Source organism: Cricetulus griseus, chromosome 3 (genome assembly GCF_003668045.3).
Source record: "Cricetulus griseus strain 17A/GY chromosome 3, alternate assembly CriGri-PICRH-1.0, whole genome shotgun sequence".
NCBI lineage: Eukaryota > Metazoa > Chordata > Mammalia > Rodentia > Cricetidae > Cricetulus > Cricetulus griseus.
In genome coordinates this window covers 73,169,514-73,189,290 of record NC_048596.1, presented here as the reverse complement: position 1 = coordinate 73,189,290, position 19,777 = coordinate 73,169,514, and the positions used below count along the sequence as shown (strand labels likewise).

Sequence of the window (19,777 nt, the reverse complement as noted above, 5' to 3'; positions counted from 1 at the left end):
ATAAAATTATATCTTTAATCTATTTTTCATCGTTGCTTTAATTTCTCCCGGTAGGACTCTTCCTCTAGTTCCAGATTCCATATTCTCACAGGAAGGATCTTGGTTCTTAATTACATGAATACTTTTAATTTGACTAATTTCAGGATAATTATCCACTATATACCAACAACAAACCTACTTAGGAAAGTTCAAAATTTTTTGAAAGTTGTTAAAGCTAGATCCGATGGCAGACAGTGCTTTAGAGTGTTAGAAAGTGATAAGTTACTTGTTTTCATTACAGAAAAAGCTGTTGAGAGATCATTCAAGTCTAAGAGTCTTGCACATATTTAATTCCAACACATAGCAGACAGTGGTTGAGTTCCAGACCACCCTGTTCTAAACAGAAAATTCCAGGCTAACCAGGGCTACATAGGGAGATACTGGTTTAAAACCAAAAAGTTTATCGTCTCTTTTTTACTGGAATGTAACCTCAAGGATTTTGGTTTTTTTCCATTGCTGCTAGTCCAGAGCCTAGGTTTTAGGACTGAGCTGGCTTTGAAGTCAGTCACTCCAGGTAGACCCTTACAACCTAGTGTACTTAAAGCAGAAGGCTTCTGAGAACAAGACCGGTAGCCTTGGAGGAGTCTGATGTCCTAGTCGGCAACAAATGCCAAAGCTGCCTATGTATACGTATAAAGAGCGGATTTAAAATGAGGATTCCAGCCGGACAGTGGTGGCACATGGGTTTAATGCCAGCATTCCGGAGACAGGGTAGGCGAATCTCTTTCAAGGTCAACCTGGTCTACAGAGCTATTAACAGGACTACACAGGGAAGCCTGTCTCGAAAACAAAAGGATGAGGATTCCTGGAGGAAAGCGTGAGGGCCTTGTCCCAAACCGAGAACCGAGGACAGAGAACTACTTGCAGAGATGTCACACTTCCGGTAACCTAACTTCCGCGTCCCTTTCCAGACCTGCAGCGCTACTGGATAAAAGCAAATGCGGTACATCGATTGGCTGTTTCTGAGGCTCCTCCTTACAGTAGAGACCTTTCGGGAACTTGTGGCTCCTGCGTCCCTGCCCGCCCTGGACTCCCGGCTCCCTATTGGACTGCCACTTTCCAATCGGCAGGGTTTGTGAGCCTCGGTCCTCAAGCAGAGGGGGCCCTTGGCTGCGATGGCAGAGTCGGAGGCTTAAGTCTTTGTGGGCGCCCTACGGGTTAAAAGCAAAGGAATAAACGCGAGCCAGGCGGCTGAGGGTAAAGACCAGGTTAGCCGGCCTCCCCGACCCCACCCCGCCCCCGCCCACACGAGTCACTGTGCTCGAGACCCCGCGCCTCCTCCCAGTGATCGCCGAGTGCGCTTGCGCGGTAACAGCCGCCCGCACTTGTGCCATTTCCCCCTTCTTCCGAGCTGCCTTCCCCCTTCCCTTCCCTGCCCCCTTCCCTGTCCTGCTACCCTCCCTTCCCTGCCCTGCCACCCTTCCTTCCCTCTAGGCCCTTCAGTGTGGTCTCCCAGGTCCTGATCCTTCTACCCCACCCCCACCCCTCAGGACCCTGGCGCCCCAGCCGCAGGTGCTGCGCCCCCGGGAGCCACGATGTGCGTCCTCTCAGAATCTATGGGCCTCCCTACCCTCACTGCCCTCCGTTTCCTCCATGCAGGCCCCCACATCCTTCAGAATGACATTGGACGTGGGGCGGGAGGATGAGCTGCCCGACTGGGCTGCGGCCAAAGAGTTTTACCAGAAGTACGACCCTAAGGACGTCATTGGCAGGTGAGCCTTGGCCGGGAATACAGAGAGAGAGGTTCAGACAAGTCGGATCCCAGCCAGGTATAAACGATTCGTGCCGCAGGCAGGCTTTTCGGGAAGTGGTCCGTGGAAAACAGTGACTAAACTGGTATTCTGAGTTAGTTAACCCTCTCTCCCCTCCTCCTTTTCTCTAATACATTCATTTATATAGTCAACAAACTTGATTGAAGCGCCAAACTTGATTGTGTCCCAGTCACAAAGCTGAACACTGGGAGGGTAGAAAATGCCTATTCTTCAGCTGGGCGTTGGTGGCGCAGGCCTTTAATCCCAGCACTCGGGAGGCAGAGGCAGGCGGATCTCTGAGTTCGAGGCCAGCCTGATCTACAGAGCGAGTGCCAGGATAGGCTCCAAAGCTACACAGAGAAACCCTGTCTCGAAAAAACAACAAACAAAAAAAGCCTAAACAGAAAGTGACAGTGACAGAAAGAAGCACGTGGGTGGTTCGAAGGTATCCAACTAGCTAGGTAGGGAATCTGTCTAAAACCTACTGTGGTCGTCACCACCCCAGATGCTCAATGGCTTTTACTTTCAGAAGCATAGTTAGTGTGTTGGTTATGTTGTGTTAGACACTAATGATCCCAGGTGAAGGGGTGACTTGAACCATGGGGAAAATGAATAGGCAGTAGGATTAAAACAATGAAGCCTCCACAGACAGACAAGGAGTTTGAGGAGACTTCTGAGAAAATGTCAGGGGTTTGTTTGGGAGGCTTTGTTTGTGGTGCTGGGGATCAAAGTCAGTGTCTCAGTCGTGGTAGACAAGTGCTTTACCACAGAGTTGCTTCCTCAACTGAGACCCGAAGCACAGAAACCGGTATGACATGAGCTGAGGTGGGAGGGCTTCTCATTATAGGGGCATGGAGTGTACTGCTCAAGGGAGTGGCTGAGCTGTATGTAGTAAGAGCTGGAAAGACAAAAGAAATTAAGTTGGAGAAGTGAGTTCCCTAGGGCTGTAGGGCATGATAAGGAACTTAATTTTTTTGTTTGTTTGTTTTTTGAGACAGGGTTTTTCTGTGTAGCTTTGTAGGCCAGGCTGCCCTTGAACTCACAGAAAACTGCCTGCCTTCCTGCCTCTGCCTCCTGAAGCGCTAATATTAAAGGCGTGCGCCACCTCCGCCCAGTGGAACTTAAATTTTCGTGTAGTGCTGCTGCATATTTTCCCACAGGTAACATGATGTGAGGATGCTTGTGAACAGTGACTGTCTTCCTGCACCTCAGTTAACTGAGAACAACAGCAGAATCTTGCGGTGGTATATTATTTATGATTTATTAAAGTTTGCCTGAGGATTCAGATAGCAAAGTCAGCCACAAGCCATAGAAGCCAGGCACACACCTCTAATCTCAGGACTCAGGATTAAGAGGGAGACTGATCTCTGTTAGTTCAAGGCCACACTGACAACATGAAATTGATCCAATGCTAAAAGAAACAGCTCACACAAAGATGATCTTGGCATTTAGGATCACACACCTTTAATCCCAGGACTCATGAGAGGTATTGAAGACAGGAACAGGGTCTCAGAGCTGGCATTCATCCTCCAGCCACATTGAGGATAGGAAGACATTGAGTCTCAGGATTCTCCAGCCACGCTGAGGAGAGGCAGTCTGAGGCTTGGAGAAGAGCTCATGGATCAGCGCTTTCAGCCTGAGCTAGAGGTGAGAGTTAGTGATCAGCTGCTTTGCTTTTCTGATCTTCAGCTTGAAGCTTGAACTCAAATATCAGTCTCTTCGTCTTTTATTTATCATGCTACAGAATCTACCTTCTGTTTTGCTGTTGAGTTTGGCATGAGTTGGATAATTGTGCCAGGACACTTTTTAGTATATGGTGGCACTTAAAACACTTATATCTTTAAAAAGATCTTTCTGGCTCTTACATAGAGATTGGCAAGGAAAGGGGCAAGTGATGGTCATAATGGCGATTGCAGCGATGGAGAGAAGTGGGCAGGTTCAGGCAATGGTTTCAAAGGGGACTGGATATAGATCATGAAGGAAGGGGAGAAGACAGGGTCACTTTTAAGGTTTTTATTTGAGCACTTGAGTACTATTTAGTGAAATGAAGAAGACTGAGAAAAAAATAGATTGGGGAGTGGAGTGAACAAATCAGAAGTTTCATTTTGGAAATACTAAGTTTGAGATGCCCAGGGGATGGCACTTTCAAATGGGTTTGAGTCTGGAGCTCCAGGAAATCTAGATGACAACCATAAATTTGGGAGGCATCAGCATGTAGGAAACAGCTGTGAGGAGGGTCATGGTACCTTAGCAATCCCTTAGAACCACCAAGTGGGGGCTGCAGAGATGGCTCAGAGGTTAGGAGCACTGACTGCTCTTCCAGGGGTCCTGAGTTCAATTCCCAGCAACCACATGGTGGCTCACAACAATCCGTTAGGAGATCTGGTGCCCTCTTCTGGCGTGCATGGATATATGCAGACAGAACACTGTATACATAATAAATAAATCTCTCTCTCTCTCTTTTTTTTTTTTTAAATAAGAAGAACCACCAAGGAACATGGGTGATACTGGTGAGCTAGAAAGGAAAACAAGAGTGCACTCCTAGAAGCTTGGCAGGGTCTGCTATGTGAAATGTTTCAGAGGCCTGGGAAAGACAGGGGTGTGGCATTAGACTCAGCCAGACACATTTAGATATCACATGGGGATGTCAGTAAGCAGTTGGAACCAGGATTCTGATGAGAAATTAAGGGTCAAAGACAATATAGTGTGTGAGTTGCAAATAGATATTTAGGGTTCAAGCAGGTCACCAGGGAACATTCTGTGTCTTAGTTACTATTCCATTGCTGTGAGGAAACACCATGACCAAGACAACTTATAAAAGAAGGTACTTAGCCAGGCGGTGGTGATGCACACCTTTAGTCCCTGCACTTGGGGGGCAGAGGCAAGCAGACCTCTGTGAGTTCGAGACCAGCCTGGTCTAAAAGAGCTAGTTCCAGGACAGCCTCCAAAGCCACAGAGAAACCCTGTCTCAGAAAAAAAAAAAAAAAAAAAACATATATATATATGTTTTTAATTGAAATAGAATTATATCACTTCTCCCTCCCTTTCCTCCATTCTGCGCCCCCCACCACTACCCTTACCTCAAACATCTGTCATCCCTCCCACTTTCAAGTTGATAGCCTCTTTTTCTTTGACGATTTTGCTGTGTGTGTGTACATTGTGGAAAAGAGGCAGAAATATTGTAAGAGCCAGAATACTACAAAGTCTATTAGGATTTTATTTTTATCTTTCAGGTAATAGGGTGATAGGTAATTTTGAATGAACCCCACAGCTAATTGTAAACTTAAACATATAGCACTTAGCTTTAATCCCAGCACTCAGGAATGCAGAGGCAGGTAGAACTCTGAGTTTGAGGCCAGCCTGGTCTGTGCAGCAAATTCCCAAGCCAGCAAGACTTACAGTGAGACTTAGGAGGTGGGGGACAGACCGGTGGTAGGTAGAGCACTTGCTTAGCACATATGAAGCCCTGGGTTCAATCCCCGGCACTTTATTGTGAGGAGGAGGGAAGAGACTGTTAACTCTTGTTAACTGCTAAGCCATGAGGAACATCATTGACCTTATGTTTAGGAAACTGATTGACAATCAGTGTGTTGGATGAGTTACGAGAACCTCAGCAGCTGGGAAGAGAATGAGGTGGCTGTTAGAGTTGTCCAAATAAGCATGATAAGGCCTGAGTGAAGGCAGTGAACCTGCTGGGGGGAAACCCTAAGATGTGGATTAGAGAGAGTATGTGGATGGGAATGAGAGAGGGGAGGGCTTAGCTTGGGAATGAGAATAGCAACAGCACTAACAGATCAGAAATGCAGAGAGACACGTAAATGCATCGTGCGTGTAGATGTGGGTATCTTTATGGTTCCGTAAGGAAAGATGTTCAGGAAGACATGATCTGACACAGGAAATATCTGGGTTTAGAGGTTGAGGTCACAGAGATGCAGAAGATACACAGGAGGAATGTTCAGGGCTAAGGATGGAGCCCTGGGTAAACCCAACTTATTTTTTATTTATAGTGTTATTGTTGGGACAGTCTCTGTGTACCAAGGTTGGCCTGGAACTCAAAATTCTTCTGCCTTAGTCTTCTGAGTTCTATATAATCACAGGCATGGGCCAGCATACTCAGCTCTATTGATTTGTTTTGGCAGGTTTTTCTAGGGGGTCTTGGGGGTAGGATTTGAGCTCAGAGACTTTCACATGCTAAGCAAGTACCCTACCATTGAGCTACAGCCCAGCCCTATATTTTGGCATTGTTAATCCATGCTCAGCAAGTACACCACCCCTAAACTCTTCGTCCAGCCCAAGACTGACCTCCAAGGAGTGGGCAGAGAACTAGGCACTGGAGTCTATCAGCAGAAAAAAGATTGGCCTTTGGTCCTAAGACTTGGCTTTCCCCTTGAAATGATCTAGAATCTTACTAGAAAGGCTTACTTACTAATGAGTAATTGTCATTAAAATAAAAGGCTTCTGGGATGCTGAGGGGGGAGCTGTTCCTTTCTACTAGAGAACAAGTGTAGAATGGGTATAGGTAACATTTAGTCTGGTCTAGATAACTCAGGCTAGATGACTTGAGCCTTTAAACTTCCTGAAATTAGATTTTTTTTGTTTGTTTTTGGAGACAGGCTTTCTCTGTATAATAGTCCTGACTGTCCTGGAACTTGCTCTGTAGACCAGGCTACCCTTGAATTTACTGAGATCCACCTGCCTCCACCTCCTGAGTATTGGGATTAAAAGCATGCACCACCACTACCCAGCTAATTACAAGTTTCTTAATGAAGTTTATTAAAGATGAGTTGACTAGAGACTGGAAATGTGGCTTAATGGCAGAATGCTTCTCTAGCATGTGTTTTTGTTTTGGTTTTTTGGGTTTTTTTTGTTTTTTTGGGTTTTTTTTGGTTTTTTGAGACAGGGTTTCTCTGTGTAGCTTTGGAGCCTATCCTGGCACTCACTCTGGAGACCAGGCTGGCCTCGAACTCACAGAGATCCGCCTGCCTCTGCCTCCCGAGTGCTGGGATTAAAGGCGTGCACCACCAACGCCCAGCTTTCTCTAGCATGTGTGAGATTCTGAGTTCTACTACATACATGTATGCATGCACGCATACATACATACAAACACACTAATTAAACCATAAGTTTACGACTCAGATGGACAGGAAAATGAAATTATAAAGTAACCAAGAATAAGACAGTAGGAATAGGTGAGTATATTGATGGTCTAGTTAAAATATGGCCAAAAGGTAACATATCCATTGGTTACACATTTGACCAGACAACTCAGTAAATTTGTATTTTGTGGTTTACTTATGATATGGATGACAGAATTCTAAACAAATGGACTTTCATGTATGAGGTTAAGGATGCAAAAGAGAACCCATAGGGAAGGCCATATAAAGGACAACCAGGGAACCAACAGAAGAAGTATGTTTTTTTTTGTTTTGTTTTGATTCTGAGACAGAATTTCTCTGTGGCTTAGGAGGCTATCCTGGCACTCACTCTTGTAGATCAGGCTGGTCTAGAACTCACAGAGATCCATCCACCTGCCTCTGACTCCCAAGTGCTGGGATTAAAGGTGTGTGCCACCCAGCAAGAAATATATTTTGATGACAGAGCCCAAGCATGGAAATCCATGTGCCTTTTAACAAAAGCCAAATGGACTCTCCTGCCTCTATCTCACTAACATTTTCAACGTCCCCTGTCCAGATGAGTCACTAGATCATTTCCGGATCACTTGGTGGCAAATTTGTGGCCTACACTGAGATGTAGTCTCAACAGATCTTTTCTTACATGCGGAGTGTTAGAGGGAGGTTTGGGTTTGGATGGAGACAGTTTCTTACCACTTCCTGCCTTGGGCAAACTTTGGGACAGTGTGAAAAAGCCTTGCTCAGAGCTTACACACAAAGGGAAGGATTTCACCCAAGTCATCTGCCTGAGTTCCTGTGGCCTTTGTGTGACACCTTGCTGGTTGGTACATGCCTGAGGATACTGTGAAACTTATTATAGGCCAGGCTTTGTCAGATGGGTCTTCAGCATCTGTGACAGCAAGCATAATGGTCCAAAGGCTCTACTCTATATAGAGGTAAGGATGTAGAATCTAGATGTGCATGCCTGTAATCTTAGAACTTAGGTAGCTGGGGCAAGAGGATTGAGTTCAGGGCCAGCCTGGGCAACATGGTGAGACTCAGTCTTGTGGGTGTAGTGGCACCCATTTTAATCCCAGCACATGGGAGGCAGCGGCAGTCAGATCTCTATGACTTCAAGGCCACCGTGGTCTATATAGTGACTTCCAGGACAGCCAGAGCAATATAGTAAGACCCTATCTTGGGGGGAAAAAAACAGGGGGGAGAGGTAGGAAAAGAAAAAGGGTGAGGAAGTTGGAGAGAGTTGGGGAGGCCTGACTTGACTATCGTTTGATTGATTCTGTTAGAGGAGTGAGTTCTGTGGTCCGCCGCTGTGTCCATCGAGCTACTGGTGATGAGTTTGCAGTGAAGATCATGGAGGTGACCGCTGAGCGTCTGAGTCCTGAGCAGCTGGAGGAGGTGCGGGAAGCCACACAGCGAGAGATGCACATCCTTCGCCAGGTCGCTGGCCACCCCCATATCAGTGAGGCTGCATTCCCTGTTCCCGCTGGCTGACAGCCCCCCATGTCTGCTGGTCTGTTCTTAACTCACACCCTAGAATTGCCTCTAGGTCTCTATCTTTCCTCCTCATTCTATCTCCAAGAGTGGCCAGTCTTAGGGTCCCTGTAGCCACCTTGATACTCCTTCCTTCCTTCCCGGTAGAATAGTCTAGTGCTGCCTTTGGGTGGAAAAGCACCTATGGTGTGCATCTTCTCCTTCCCATCTCTCTCTGCCTTTCTGCCTCTTTCCCCAGTCACTCTCATCGATTCCTACGAGTCTCCTAGCTTCATGTTCCTGGTGTTTGACCTGTGAGTATCACCCTGCCCATCTGAAAAGCCTATTCCTTGTCTCCACGTGTGGCCCCAGTGTTAAAGCTCCGTGGGCAGGAGACCACTCTATTTGTCTTGCTCTGCTCCTGCCAGGTCTCTGTACTGCCCTGCCTCCCTGAAAGCCCAAAGCACAGGCCTTCTCCTTAAGTGCTGTGACTGAGGCAAATATTTGAAGACCAATAGTGATCAATCAAAATGCCAAGAGTCCCTGTCCCAGTCCCTCAAATATAAAATCACTGGAAAGGAAATGACTAGGCACCAAGTATTCAACAATGAACTAATTATAAGGAATTAGTTCCTCACTCAGCAATCTTTCCTCATTTAACACTACACTGCTGTCCTCCTCTGCCTATGGAGTTTTTCCTTTGGTTTATTTGAATCTGATGTTAAGAGTGCAAACTAATTGCAAAAGCATTTCAAGAGTATTATTTGGCCAGAATTATGCCTGTAATCCCAGTACTCCAGAGGCTGAGGCAAGAGGATTTTAAATTTGAGGCTAGCCTGGGCTAGCCTGTATCTGGGAAAGGAGGGGATAATCTGAATACCAAAGATTAACACACCTTCAGAAAAAAATCATGGAGCTGTCCAGTGGTCCTCTTGAGAAATCTAAGGGAAATGGGAAATGTCTATTAACTGTCCTGTAGAATTGAGGACAATGACAGTCTGTTTTAAGTATTCATCAGAATTGTTTTTTTTTTTTTTTTTTTTTTTTTGGTGGGGGTTTTGAGACAGTGTTTCTCTGTGTAGCCCTGGCTGTCCTAGAACTCACTCTGTAGACCAGGCTGACCTTGAACTCACAGAGATCTGCCTGCCTCTGCCTCCCAAGTGAGACACCACCACCCAGCCCAGAATTGTAATTATAACCTCAATTTTATTATTTATGATTTTATTATTTATTTATATTGTTTTGGGTTTTGTTTTGTTTTTTCGTTTTGAAACAATTATCTCACTTTGTAGTCTGGTCTTTAACTCACAAAGATCCTTCTGCCTTTGCCTCCCAAGTGCTGGAATTAAAGCTGTGTGGCCACACCTGCTGGAACCTCAATTTTAAAGGATGATAAAATAAGCAAATTCCAAAATACTCTTATTCTACCTTATGGTAGTTGTTCATTGAACTTTTGGCTCATGCAGCTATAGTTACTCTCAGATAAAGACCTCCTGTGAATTATTGTCACAAGAAGTCACTCTTCTTACTAAAAGTGTCCCGATATATCAACCACCAACCCACTGTGTCGGAAACTGCCCTGGGATGCAGCTCATGTCTGGAATGTTCTCTCCTATGCTTCTGCTGGCCACAGATGTATCTCTCCTCACTGGCCTTGTCATCTTCTCAGTAGGGTGCCTCTGCCTCTTCTCCCTCTCCCCCAATTCCTTAGGATGCGGAAAGGAGAGCTGTTTGACTATCTCACCGAGAAGGTGGCCCTCTCAGAAAAGGAAACCAGGTACTGGTAGAGCCTGATGCCCCTGGGATGTACAATAGGGGAGTGGTACAGGGAGAAACAGAAGCAGAGTCTGTGTCTCACCCAGGTCCATCATGAGGTCTCTGCTAGAAGCAGTGAACTTTCTCCATGCCAACAACATTGTACACCGAGACCTAAAGCCAGAGAATATTCTGCTAGACGACAATATGCAAATCCGCCTTTCAGATTTTGGGTTCTCCTGCCATTTGGAACCAGGCGAAAAGCTTCGAGGTGAGGGGATTCGGGTCCCTTAGGAGACTTGGGAGGGAAGGAGACCCACACATGAGGTTGGCTGGCCAGGTTGACAACTGAGTCCCAGATGCCAAGGAAAATAAAGTGAATACATGCTGAGTACCCTCTCCATGCAAAGGCATTGTGCAACTCATTGACTTCTTTACCTTGGAAAATGGAGAGGGAGAAACAGAGGACTATGCCAAGAAAGCTAGAAGAAAGGAATACTGTTCAACCTGAGAGATCCACAGAGGAGGGGCCTCCAGAGCCAGCCTTTATCCTAGGAGGAAAGACAGAGTAGCACTAGAAGGACCCAGCCATTTGTTTAGACAAAACAAGACCTCTGTGTGGGGCTTCAGTGCTGTAAGGAGCCTGGTATGTCTAATCAGCCTGTGTAACAACTCACCTGGGGCCCCGGGAACCAGAATTTGCGCGATGTTATGCATTTGCTGTGATAAATATTTCTGAGCCAGGCGTTGGTGGAGCACACCTTTAATCCCAGCACTCGGGAGGCAGAGGTAGCTGGATCTCTGTGAGTTCAAGGGCAACCTGGTCTACTGAGCAAGTTCCAGGATAGGCTCCAAGCTGGGAGGCAGAGGTAGGTGGATCTCTGTGAGTTCAAGGGCAGCCTGGTCTACTAGGCAAGTTCCAGGATAGGCTCCAAAGCTACACAGAGAAACTCTGTTTCTAAAAACAAAAAAGAAATATTTCTGGGACTGGGAAGATGGCCCAGTGGACAAAGCATTTGCCATGCAAGTTTGAGGACCAGTGTTTAGATGCCAGCAACCATGGAAATACCAGCGTGTAGGATGCTGAGAGATGGGATCCTTAGAGTAAGCTGGCTAACTATCCGAATCAGTGGAGTTTTGAGCTTAAGTGAGAGATCTTGCTAAATACATAAAGTGCAAAATAATTGAGGAAGATGGCCAATGTCAGCATTGGGCCTACACCTCTCTCTCTCACATACATACATACTAACATACATACATACATACATACACACACACAGATACACAGTATTTCTGATGCAGATGGAAAACTTTAGGCTATCTTGTACTTTATGATTTTGTATTGCACATACTAATTAGCTATCAGATAATGGCATTTACCATGGACAGGTGCCACACCAAATCTCCACAGTGTAGCTTATTTCCCTAAGTCTTCTCAACAGTAACAGGAGATAAATAGTGTAGTCTCTCTGTCTCTCTGTCTCTCTCTTTCTCTCAAGACAGGGTTTCTCTGTGTAACAGCGCTGGCTGTCTTGGAACTCACAGAGATCCACCTGCCTCTGCCTTCCAAGTGCTGGGATTAAAGATGTGTGCCACCACTGCCTGACAGGAGTCTCCTTTTTGTAACTAGGCATGAAGACATGAGATGCCTTGCCTAAGCCACTCACCCAGATTTCACACTTGGTCTGGCTTTAACTTGCGGCTGTTGTGCTTCCTTTCTCTTGGGCTTCCATGTAGAACCCTTTGCCCTGCCTGCTTCACCCTCCTTCTTGCTTTGAGTGACTCAGGTTCGCTGTAAACCTCCACTCAAGGAGGTTCCCCTGCTTTTTGTATTTTCTTCATCACATGACTTGTACTTTGTTACTTCTTACTTGCTTCCTGGAAGATAGTGAGCTTGGGAAAGGTACATCTACCTCGTGACAGTCCTATAGGGCCCTTAGTACATGCTAGATAATCAAATACTTGCAAGTACAACATGGAATAGTTTGGAATTTCTGACATCAAAGAATTGGTACCCTTGAGTGGTAAAAAGAAACTAAAAATACAGATTTGTGTCAAGTGATAGAGAATCTAGGGGTTTGAGTTTTTATGGGGGTAGGGTTATTTTGTCTTGAGGCAGGGACTGTCTATGTAACCCTGTCTATCCTGAACTAGCTGTGTAGACCAGTATAGCTCATGTAGACCATACACATCTCAAGGAAGGGTTTTAAACAGGGACTACCCTGGTACGTGCTTTAAGAAATTCCAGGCTTGTGCTGGGCAGGGTTGCACACTCCTTTAATCCCAGCACTCAAGAAGCAGAGGCAGACAGATCTGAGTGGGGGACAGCCTGGTCCACATAATGAGTTAGTTCCAAGCCAGCCAAGGCTACATAGTGAGATCCTCTCTAAAAAAAGGAGAAATTCCAGGCTGGGGATGTAGCTCAGTGATAGAATACTTGATTAATATGTGTGAAACCCTAGGTACAACCCCAGGCACTAGGGAAAAATGAAATCCTGTCTTTCAAATTGAAGAGAAGCAAAAAGAAAGCCATATTTCTATTTGTTCTCCTTTAGTTGAATGGTGGTGCCACTCATCAGACTGGAGCCTATGAAAGAGAGGGTAGGCTTGGCAGAAAGTAATGCAGAAAAAACTTTGAATTTTGCTTTTCACACGTATTAAGTATCTAATAATGTAACAAATTGTATTGATGAATGAGTAGCTTGGCTTGGCTTGGCTTGAAGGTAGAGGAGGTAAGTGATGTAGTTGAGTGACCTTGAAGTCATCCCCAAACTGGGTATTCCTAGGAAGGCCTCTGTGAGTTTTAGTGGGAATGTAAGTTGGTTAGCTAGGGACATGGCCTTGCTCTAAGGCTTGGCAGGAAACACAGGAGCAGAAAGAGAACACTGTTTCTCTTGTAAAATTGAGATGCTTCTGGTGTTTAGGGTTCTGGAGGGGGCTAGTGACATTCCCTCAGTCTTCTCCCCTCTCTCCCCAGAGTTGTGTGGGACTCCAGGGTATCTAGCACCAGAGATCCTTAAGTGCTCCATGGATGAAACCCACCCAGGCTACGGCAAGGAAGTCGACCTGTAAGTTTGTGTCATCCCTTCCCCTCTGTGTGTCATGTCCTTGATTGTTACCTAGGCCAGTCTAACCACAGTCTCATTCTCAGCTGGGCCTGTGGAGTGATCTTGTTCACGCTTCTGGCTGGCTCACCACCATTCTGGCACAGACGCCAAATCCTGATGCTACGCATGATCATGGAAGGCCAATACCAGTTTAGCTCACCAGAGTGGGATGATCGTTCAAGCACCGTCAAAGATCTGGTGAGTAGGGGCCATGAGGAGACACTAGGGAAGACCCAAGTTCTGACTCTCATACTGTGAAGTTTCTTTAGATTTCAAAGCTGCTGCAGGTGGATCCTGAGGAACGCTTAACAGCTGAGCAAGCTCTACAGCACCCCTTCTTTGAGCGCTGTGAAGGTAGCCAATCCTGGAACCTCACACCTCGACAGAAGTTCCGGGTAAGCCTGAGCATGGCAGGGTCTGCACCCAGGCCTTGCCCTTTCCCATTTGCTGGATGCTTTATTGGGGCTAATATTGCCCCTTTTCCCAGGTGGCAGTGTGGACAATACTGGCTGCTGGACGAGTGGCATTAAGCACTCACCGTTTACGGCCACTAACCAAGAATTCACTGTTGAGAGACCCCTATGCACTGCGGCCAGTTAGGCGCCTAATTGATAATTGTGCCTTCCGGCTCTATGGGCATTGGGTGAAGAAGGGTGAACAACAGAACCGGGCAGCCCTCTTCCAGCACCAGCCTCCTAGGTCTTTCCCTATTATGGCCACCGAAGAAGAAGGGGACTCCAACACTATCACAGAGGATGAGGCTGCACTGGTGCTAGCCTAGGACTTCTTCCCTGGCAAGCCAGAAAGCAAGACTCTCCAGGAGGAGATTTTTTTTTTTTTCTTTTTTTAAATCATTCCAGCCTGTTGGGACTCAGAGCTTAGCCCTGCCTTGCCAAGCCTACCACTGATAATACTACTCACCACAGAAACCAGCCCTCTACCTCTACCAATCCTGGACTTGGAGATCAGGGCTGAGATGGAAGGGAACATCTCCCAATGAGCCTGGCCTTGTCATCGCTGTCTGTGCTGCGTCTGAAATAAAACTGCTACAAGCCTGGGAGAGCCAGTGCCCAAGTCTGCTATCTAGTTGCACAGGGAAGCACAGAAGGTGCTCATGAAGGTGGGGGGTGGGATGCTCTGGCCCAGGTCTTTATTGGAGAAGATGCTGGGGATCACTTGGTCTTGGTCTTGCCTTTGCTGGGAGGTGGCTGATAGGGCCGCTCCAAGGCCGCCAGTTTGCTGCTCAGCCTTTCCTCGCTCTCCTTGAGCCGCTCCTCCACCAGCTGCTGGAGCTGCCTCAGCTCCTTGCTCAGCTGGGTCTTGATATAGGTTTGGAGGATGCACACCTCACCTACAGGGAGAGAGGAGGGTAGGAGAGGTGTTATCTGGGGATGAGCTATGCAAAGTGTTGCTTCAGTTCAGCCATGTTTCTGAGACAGACGGCTGGGCAGAATGGGCAAAGTACAGATTCTTACTGTACTTTAGTCTGACATTGGGCAGCCTGTCCATCGGCTTCTTCATGACAAACATGGATGGGAACACTTCCTTGACTGTAGGATGGAGTTAATATGCACAGCACGTTTAAAACCGGGCATCCTGGGACCTAGCTTACCAGATCTGTACTTGGTATTGTCAACCACCCCCATAGCAACACCCCAGCAGTTACACTATAATCTGGACTTTTGCATAAGGAATTACTTAGAGAGGGGACATGGGGCTGGAGAAATGGTACAGTGGTTAAAGGGGCTGACTGCTCTTCCAGAGAATCTGTCAGCACCCACATGGCAGCTCATAACCATCTGTAACTCCAGTTCCAAGGGCATTCAGACCTCTTCTGACCTCGAGTACTACACACGTGTAGTACACAGATATACAGGTAAGCAAAATTCTAAAACACATAAAATAAAAAATAAATCTCAAAAGAAATTTTAGGGGACAGCAGAACTAAAACTTAAGTCATGAGCTTGGTATGGTGGAGCACCTGTACAACCCCATCACTCAGGAGGTTAGACAGGGGGATCTTGAGTTCAAAGCCAGCCTGGGCTGCACAGCAAGACCTTGTTTCAAAAAATAAAAAATAAAATTAAAACAAGGGCAGGAGGGATGGTTCAGCGGTAAAGAGCTTGCTATGCAAACCTGACAACCTGAGTTCAATCCGAGGAACCCACATAAAGATGGAATGAGAACGGACTCCCAAAGTCCTCTGATCTGCCACACACACATTCTCATTCTGTGTCTCTCTAATAAAACAAAACTGGAGAGATGGCTCAGCAGTGAAGAGGCAGAGGCAGGAGGATCTCTAGGAGTTTGAGTCCAGCATAGTCTACATAGCAAGTTCCAGAACAGGCAGGACTAAATAGACACTGTCTCAAACAAAGGGGGTGGGCTGAGAATATACAGTTTAGTGGTAAATGCTTATGCAAATGGCTGTAATTTCATTCCCCAGTATTACAAAACCAAATTGTGGGGGTAGGGGAATGAAGATTCAAATAGACCCAAACCCAAATTTGACCTTAGCACAGAGTCCCAGGGCACCTTAACCCCTCAGAGTACTCACTTGGCTGTTGCTCTGGCTGGGTCACAGTTTCTGGTTCTTCCTCCTGTGGAGTAGCTGCTTGTTCTGCCAACACCTCGCCTTCTTTCTCTGCATGCCAGAAGCAGGAAGAGGCCTTAGTCCCTGCACTGCCCAGTCCTAGCCTGTCCCATCTGTACCCATCTTACCTTCTGGCCAGGGCTTGGGTGGCTGTAGCCCTATGTAAGTCAAAGATAGGTCCAGCCGAACCTGGGGAGACACGGGAAGAGGAGGCTGAGAGAATAGCACTGCCCATAAGAGAAGGGGAGACAGGTGGCCATTCACTTCCTGTACACAGTACCTGGGGTGTGAAGACGTATTTGTAGAGCTTGAAGTGGCGGAAGTAGGTGTTGATCACATAGTCTGCCAATGCCAGCAGCTGTTCCTCTTTAAAGAGATCGATGCTAAAAGGGGGCCGCTGTGATGGCAATTATAAGTTAAGTGCCCTGGCAGCCTCCAGAAGTCTACCTAGCTCTTCCTCCAAAAGCATGGTATCTAGAAGCAGGCAGACCCCAGGGGGCCTTCAGAGGAAGAGGAGGAGAGTAGTGGGAGAGAACAGGAATTTGGGCTAGATCTTACCCTGACTCCATGGCAAAAGAGAACGCTGGTAAAGTAGCGGTAGCATTCCTCCACATTGCCCAAAGGGGTAGCTGGAAGAAGACAAGGTGAAGCAGTCAGGTCCCTCCTACTCTCCTCTCATCCTTTGACCCCACTCCTTGTAGAGCATGGAATTCAGAAGTGGACAGATCTAGGAGTAAGGCCTGGCTTGTTCTGTCAATTCACTCAACAAATACTAAGTTCTCATTATATACGTTTCTAGGCACTGAACAAGACAGGCAAGGTCCTTCCCTCTGGTTTGGTTTTATTTCTGGGACAGTGTTTCATTTAGTAGTTTAGGCTAGTCTGAAACTCAATGTGTAACTCAAGTTGGCTTCATACTAATGGCATTGCTCCTGCCTCAGCCTCCTGAGCACTGGGTTTTCAGGCTTGAGCCCCCCATACTTGACACCAGGAAGCTACTTTGTTTGTGAGACAGAGTCTGCTTTTGCCCAGGATGGCCTTGTAATTGAGGATGACCTTGAACTTCTGATTCTCCTGCCTCTACTTCCTAAGTGCTAAGATTATAGGTGTGTGCCACCCCACTGATTCATACAGTGCTGGAACTGAGCTCAGGGTTTTGCACATGCTAGGGAAGCACTCTAACTGGGCTACATCCCCAGCCCCCTATTTATATATTTCCCATAACATCATTACATGTGTTTCCTTTTTTGATAAAGAAACATCTCAAAGGTGATAAAATGTGGTACAATAATACTAGTTAATGGTGGAACAAAAATCCCAGATTGTAGTCTCCCTATTTCTGCTTCCCACAGTCACTTGTCCTAGCCCAGCCTCCTCTCCTGGGGCTCAAAGCTTTTGGTGGCAGCCTCCCTCTCACCAACACAGGCCTTGTGAAGATCTTGGAGCAAGGCACAAGCTGCTGATGTCTGCTCTAGTGAAAAGCCCTGCTGGCGGCAGAAGATGAGTGCATGGGAAAAGAGGTCCAAGATAATGGCATCCCGTAGGCTCTGCTCAGGACAGCCAAGTTCCAAGAGCTCAGCCAGAACCCTTGGGAGGGAGAGGAAGGAATGAGTGACAACAGGAGCTCCCCCCCCTCACCCTCACCTTAGGATTTATTTTTATTATACCGGTGTGGGTATTTTGCCTGCATGTGTGTTTGTCTACCACGTGTTTCTCTGGTGCCCAGGGAGGCTAGAAGAGGGTGTTGGGTCCTTGGGAACTGGAGTTACAGACCATGTGGGAGCTGGGAACCAAACTTGGGTCCTTTGGAAGAGCAGCCAATGCTCTTAACCACAAGCCTCCTCTCATCTCCATCACCTGACAATCTATGCTTTAGCCTGCCATCCCTCATGGCTCCCCTCCCGAGAACTCTGTCTGTCCCAACTCAGACCATACTCTCTCATCTCTTCCACAGTGACTGCCTTCTCCAGTCTGTGCATAGAATGGATGTCCAGGTATTTCCTGTCAGGAAAAGATGAGACAAATCGTTGATAGCTCATATAACTTCCTTGATGGGACTGTGACTTCTAGGGCATTGGATTGGGAATCAGGAGTTGAGGCTAGTCTAACTTACTAAGCACCCTTTGGAAAGTCATTTTTTGGGCCTCCCACTATAAATGAGGAAATTCATGGTCTAGGATCTAGACTCTTGATCTAGACCCTTAGGAGACATTTTATTTATAAATCCAATGATTAGAAACCTTGAGTTCTTGTCTTGTTGTGTGTGACCATGGTGAAGTCCCCCAGGGCCTTGGCATCAATCTGCACAGTGTTCCATCATGCTTACATGCTTGGTACTTGTCTGTTTTCTCACACTGCCACTTTGGACTGAGCCTGGAACACTGGTGACTTGGTCACCTTGAGCATCTCTCAGCTCAGTCTCTTCATCTGTAAAATTGGGGTGCCCTGGCTGCTGGACAAGACTGTTGGGGAGACCTTAAAGGAATAATACAAATGAGAAGTGTAATTTTTCCCCAGGGCTCTCCACACTCACCACATACAGATCCGGGGCTGGGGTAGCGGTGGCTGTGGAGAGAAAACAGATCACGGCAAGAAGAGCTATTACAATATGTAGAGCCTAGTCCCTGGTCCGTCGTGAATGTCTAGCGGGTCTCAGAATGCTATAATTTTATGTATAATAAAGGGATCGAGCCTGGCGTTGGTGGCACACGCCTTTAATCCCAGCACTTGAGAGGCAGAGGCAGAAGGATCTCTGTGAGTTCGAGACCAGCCTGGTCTACAAGAGCTAGTTCCAGGACAGCCTCCAAAGCCACACAGAAACCCTGTCTCGAACCCCCCCGCAAAAAAAATAAAGGGGGCGAGGCCGGGTTTTACTAGCCTATTAACATGGCAACTCCAGAAATGCCTCGGATGCTAGCAAAAGTAATGACTGTCAGTGCCTTGCGGGGAAATCTTTTATAAATATTCATTAGTGGACAGCTCTGTCCGGCTCTCACCGGGAACAAGTTGGCTCCAGGATCTTCAGCCACTCCCACAGAGGTGGAGGCCTCGGCGGTGGACTCGGTCTGCACGTCTGTTTCTGTCCTTATTACCGATCCACCTTCCGACCTGGCACAACTCTCAAGATCCTGCTCCAGTTGGGGAAGCTGTTCAAATTCCGACTGCATCTTAACTCCCAGGACCTGGCTGGATTTGGGGCTGATCATCTTCGCTCTTCTGAGGCACAGTCAAGTGCTCTCTCGCCCAGGCTCTGGGACGCCCAGCTCTGTCACCGCAATGCCCGGACCTGCCCCTTCTAGTGGTTCTCACAAGCGGTGAAGCCGGTGGCAGCCAATCCGCAGGGGGCGTCTTCCCAGTCCAGTCTCCCCGGTGACCGTTGTTAAGCAAAGTAGAAAGTACAAGCACTCGCCAATCATTGAGAAGTTAGAGCGCATGCGTAACAAGTTGCACGTGCCTCTTCAAAGTTGCTTATTGGGGGTCCCTCTTTTTAAAGATTTAATTAAAAAGAAACTCTGTGTGTGTGTGTGTGTGTGTGTGTGTGTGTGTGTGTGTGTGTGTGTGTGTGTGTGTGTGTGTGTGTGTGTGTGCGTGTGTGTACGCGCGCGCGCGCAAGCACGTTCGCGGGAGTCCACGGAGGCCAGAAGAGAGCACGTACCACCTGAGTCTGAAGTTGCAGGCGATCGTGAACCGGGTTTCCTGAATAGCAGCAGGAAAGGCTCCAACAGCAGATCGGCCTCTGTATTCCTATACTGCAAAGTGCAACTGCGGGCTCAGTAACTATGGGAACGGCCTACTGGCCAATCACTGAGAGATACACAGTCGATCGCGAAAAAAACTCAAGGACTCAAGAGGCGGAACCTAGAGCCACCAATAGAAACAGGAAATAAGTTTCGCCACATCCGGAGCTGCTCTGACGCCTGCGCTGTGCGT

General features: G+C 47.1%; 2 protein-coding genes across 11 annotated transcripts; one reads left to right on the top strand and one right to left on the bottom strand.

Moving 5' to 3' along the window:
* Positions 1-1,048: 1,048 nt before the first annotated feature.
* Phkg2 (phosphorylase kinase catalytic subunit gamma 2) lies at positions 1,049-14,314 on the top strand. 8 transcript variants are annotated; one of them, XM_027404547.2, is made up of 10 exons: positions 1,049-1,247; positions 1,639-1,751; positions 8,206-8,381; positions 8,652-8,706; positions 10,104-10,169; positions 10,255-10,418; positions 13,125-13,215; positions 13,299-13,452; positions 13,524-13,649; positions 13,742-14,314. In XM_027404547.2, the coding sequence occupies exons 2-10, from the start codon at positions 1,657-1,659 to the stop codon at positions 14,033-14,035; spliced, it is 1,221 nt and encodes a 406-aa protein (XP_027260348.1). In that variant the 5' UTR covers positions 1,049-1,247; positions 1,639-1,656; the 3' UTR covers positions 14,036-14,314. The 8 variants fall into 8 exon arrangements, with proteins under 8 accessions (XP_027260348.1, XP_027260347.1, XP_027260349.1 ...); XM_027404546.2 differs by lacking the exon at positions 1,049-1,247 and having other exon boundaries at positions 1,378-1,751; XM_027404548.2 differs by lacking the exons at positions 1,049-1,247; positions 1,639-1,751 and adding an exon at positions 3,293-3,437.
* A 57-nt stretch (positions 14,315-14,371) lies between these two features.
* Positions 14,372-19,682, bottom strand: Ccdc189 (coiled-coil domain containing 189). Of its 3 annotated transcripts, XM_027404554.2 has the most exons (9): positions 18,844-19,682; positions 18,381-18,412; positions 17,783-17,848; positions 17,265-17,434; positions 16,406-16,476; positions 16,128-16,244; positions 15,976-16,036; positions 15,812-15,898; positions 14,372-14,605 (listed from the first exon to the last, which is right to left on the bottom strand). In XM_027404554.2, the coding sequence occupies exons 1-9, from the start codon at positions 19,051-19,053 to the stop codon at positions 14,427-14,429; spliced, it is 993 nt and encodes a 330-aa protein (XP_027260355.1). In that variant the 5' UTR covers positions 19,054-19,682; the 3' UTR covers positions 14,372-14,426. The 3 variants fall into 3 exon arrangements, with proteins under 3 accessions (XP_027260355.1, XP_027260356.1, XP_035298085.1); XM_027404555.2 differs by lacking the exon at positions 17,783-17,848; XM_035442194.1 differs by lacking the exons at positions 14,372-14,605; positions 16,128-16,244 and having other exon boundaries at positions 15,808-15,898; positions 15,976-16,060; positions 16,384-16,476.
* Between the last annotated feature and the right edge of the window lie 95 nt (positions 19,683-19,777).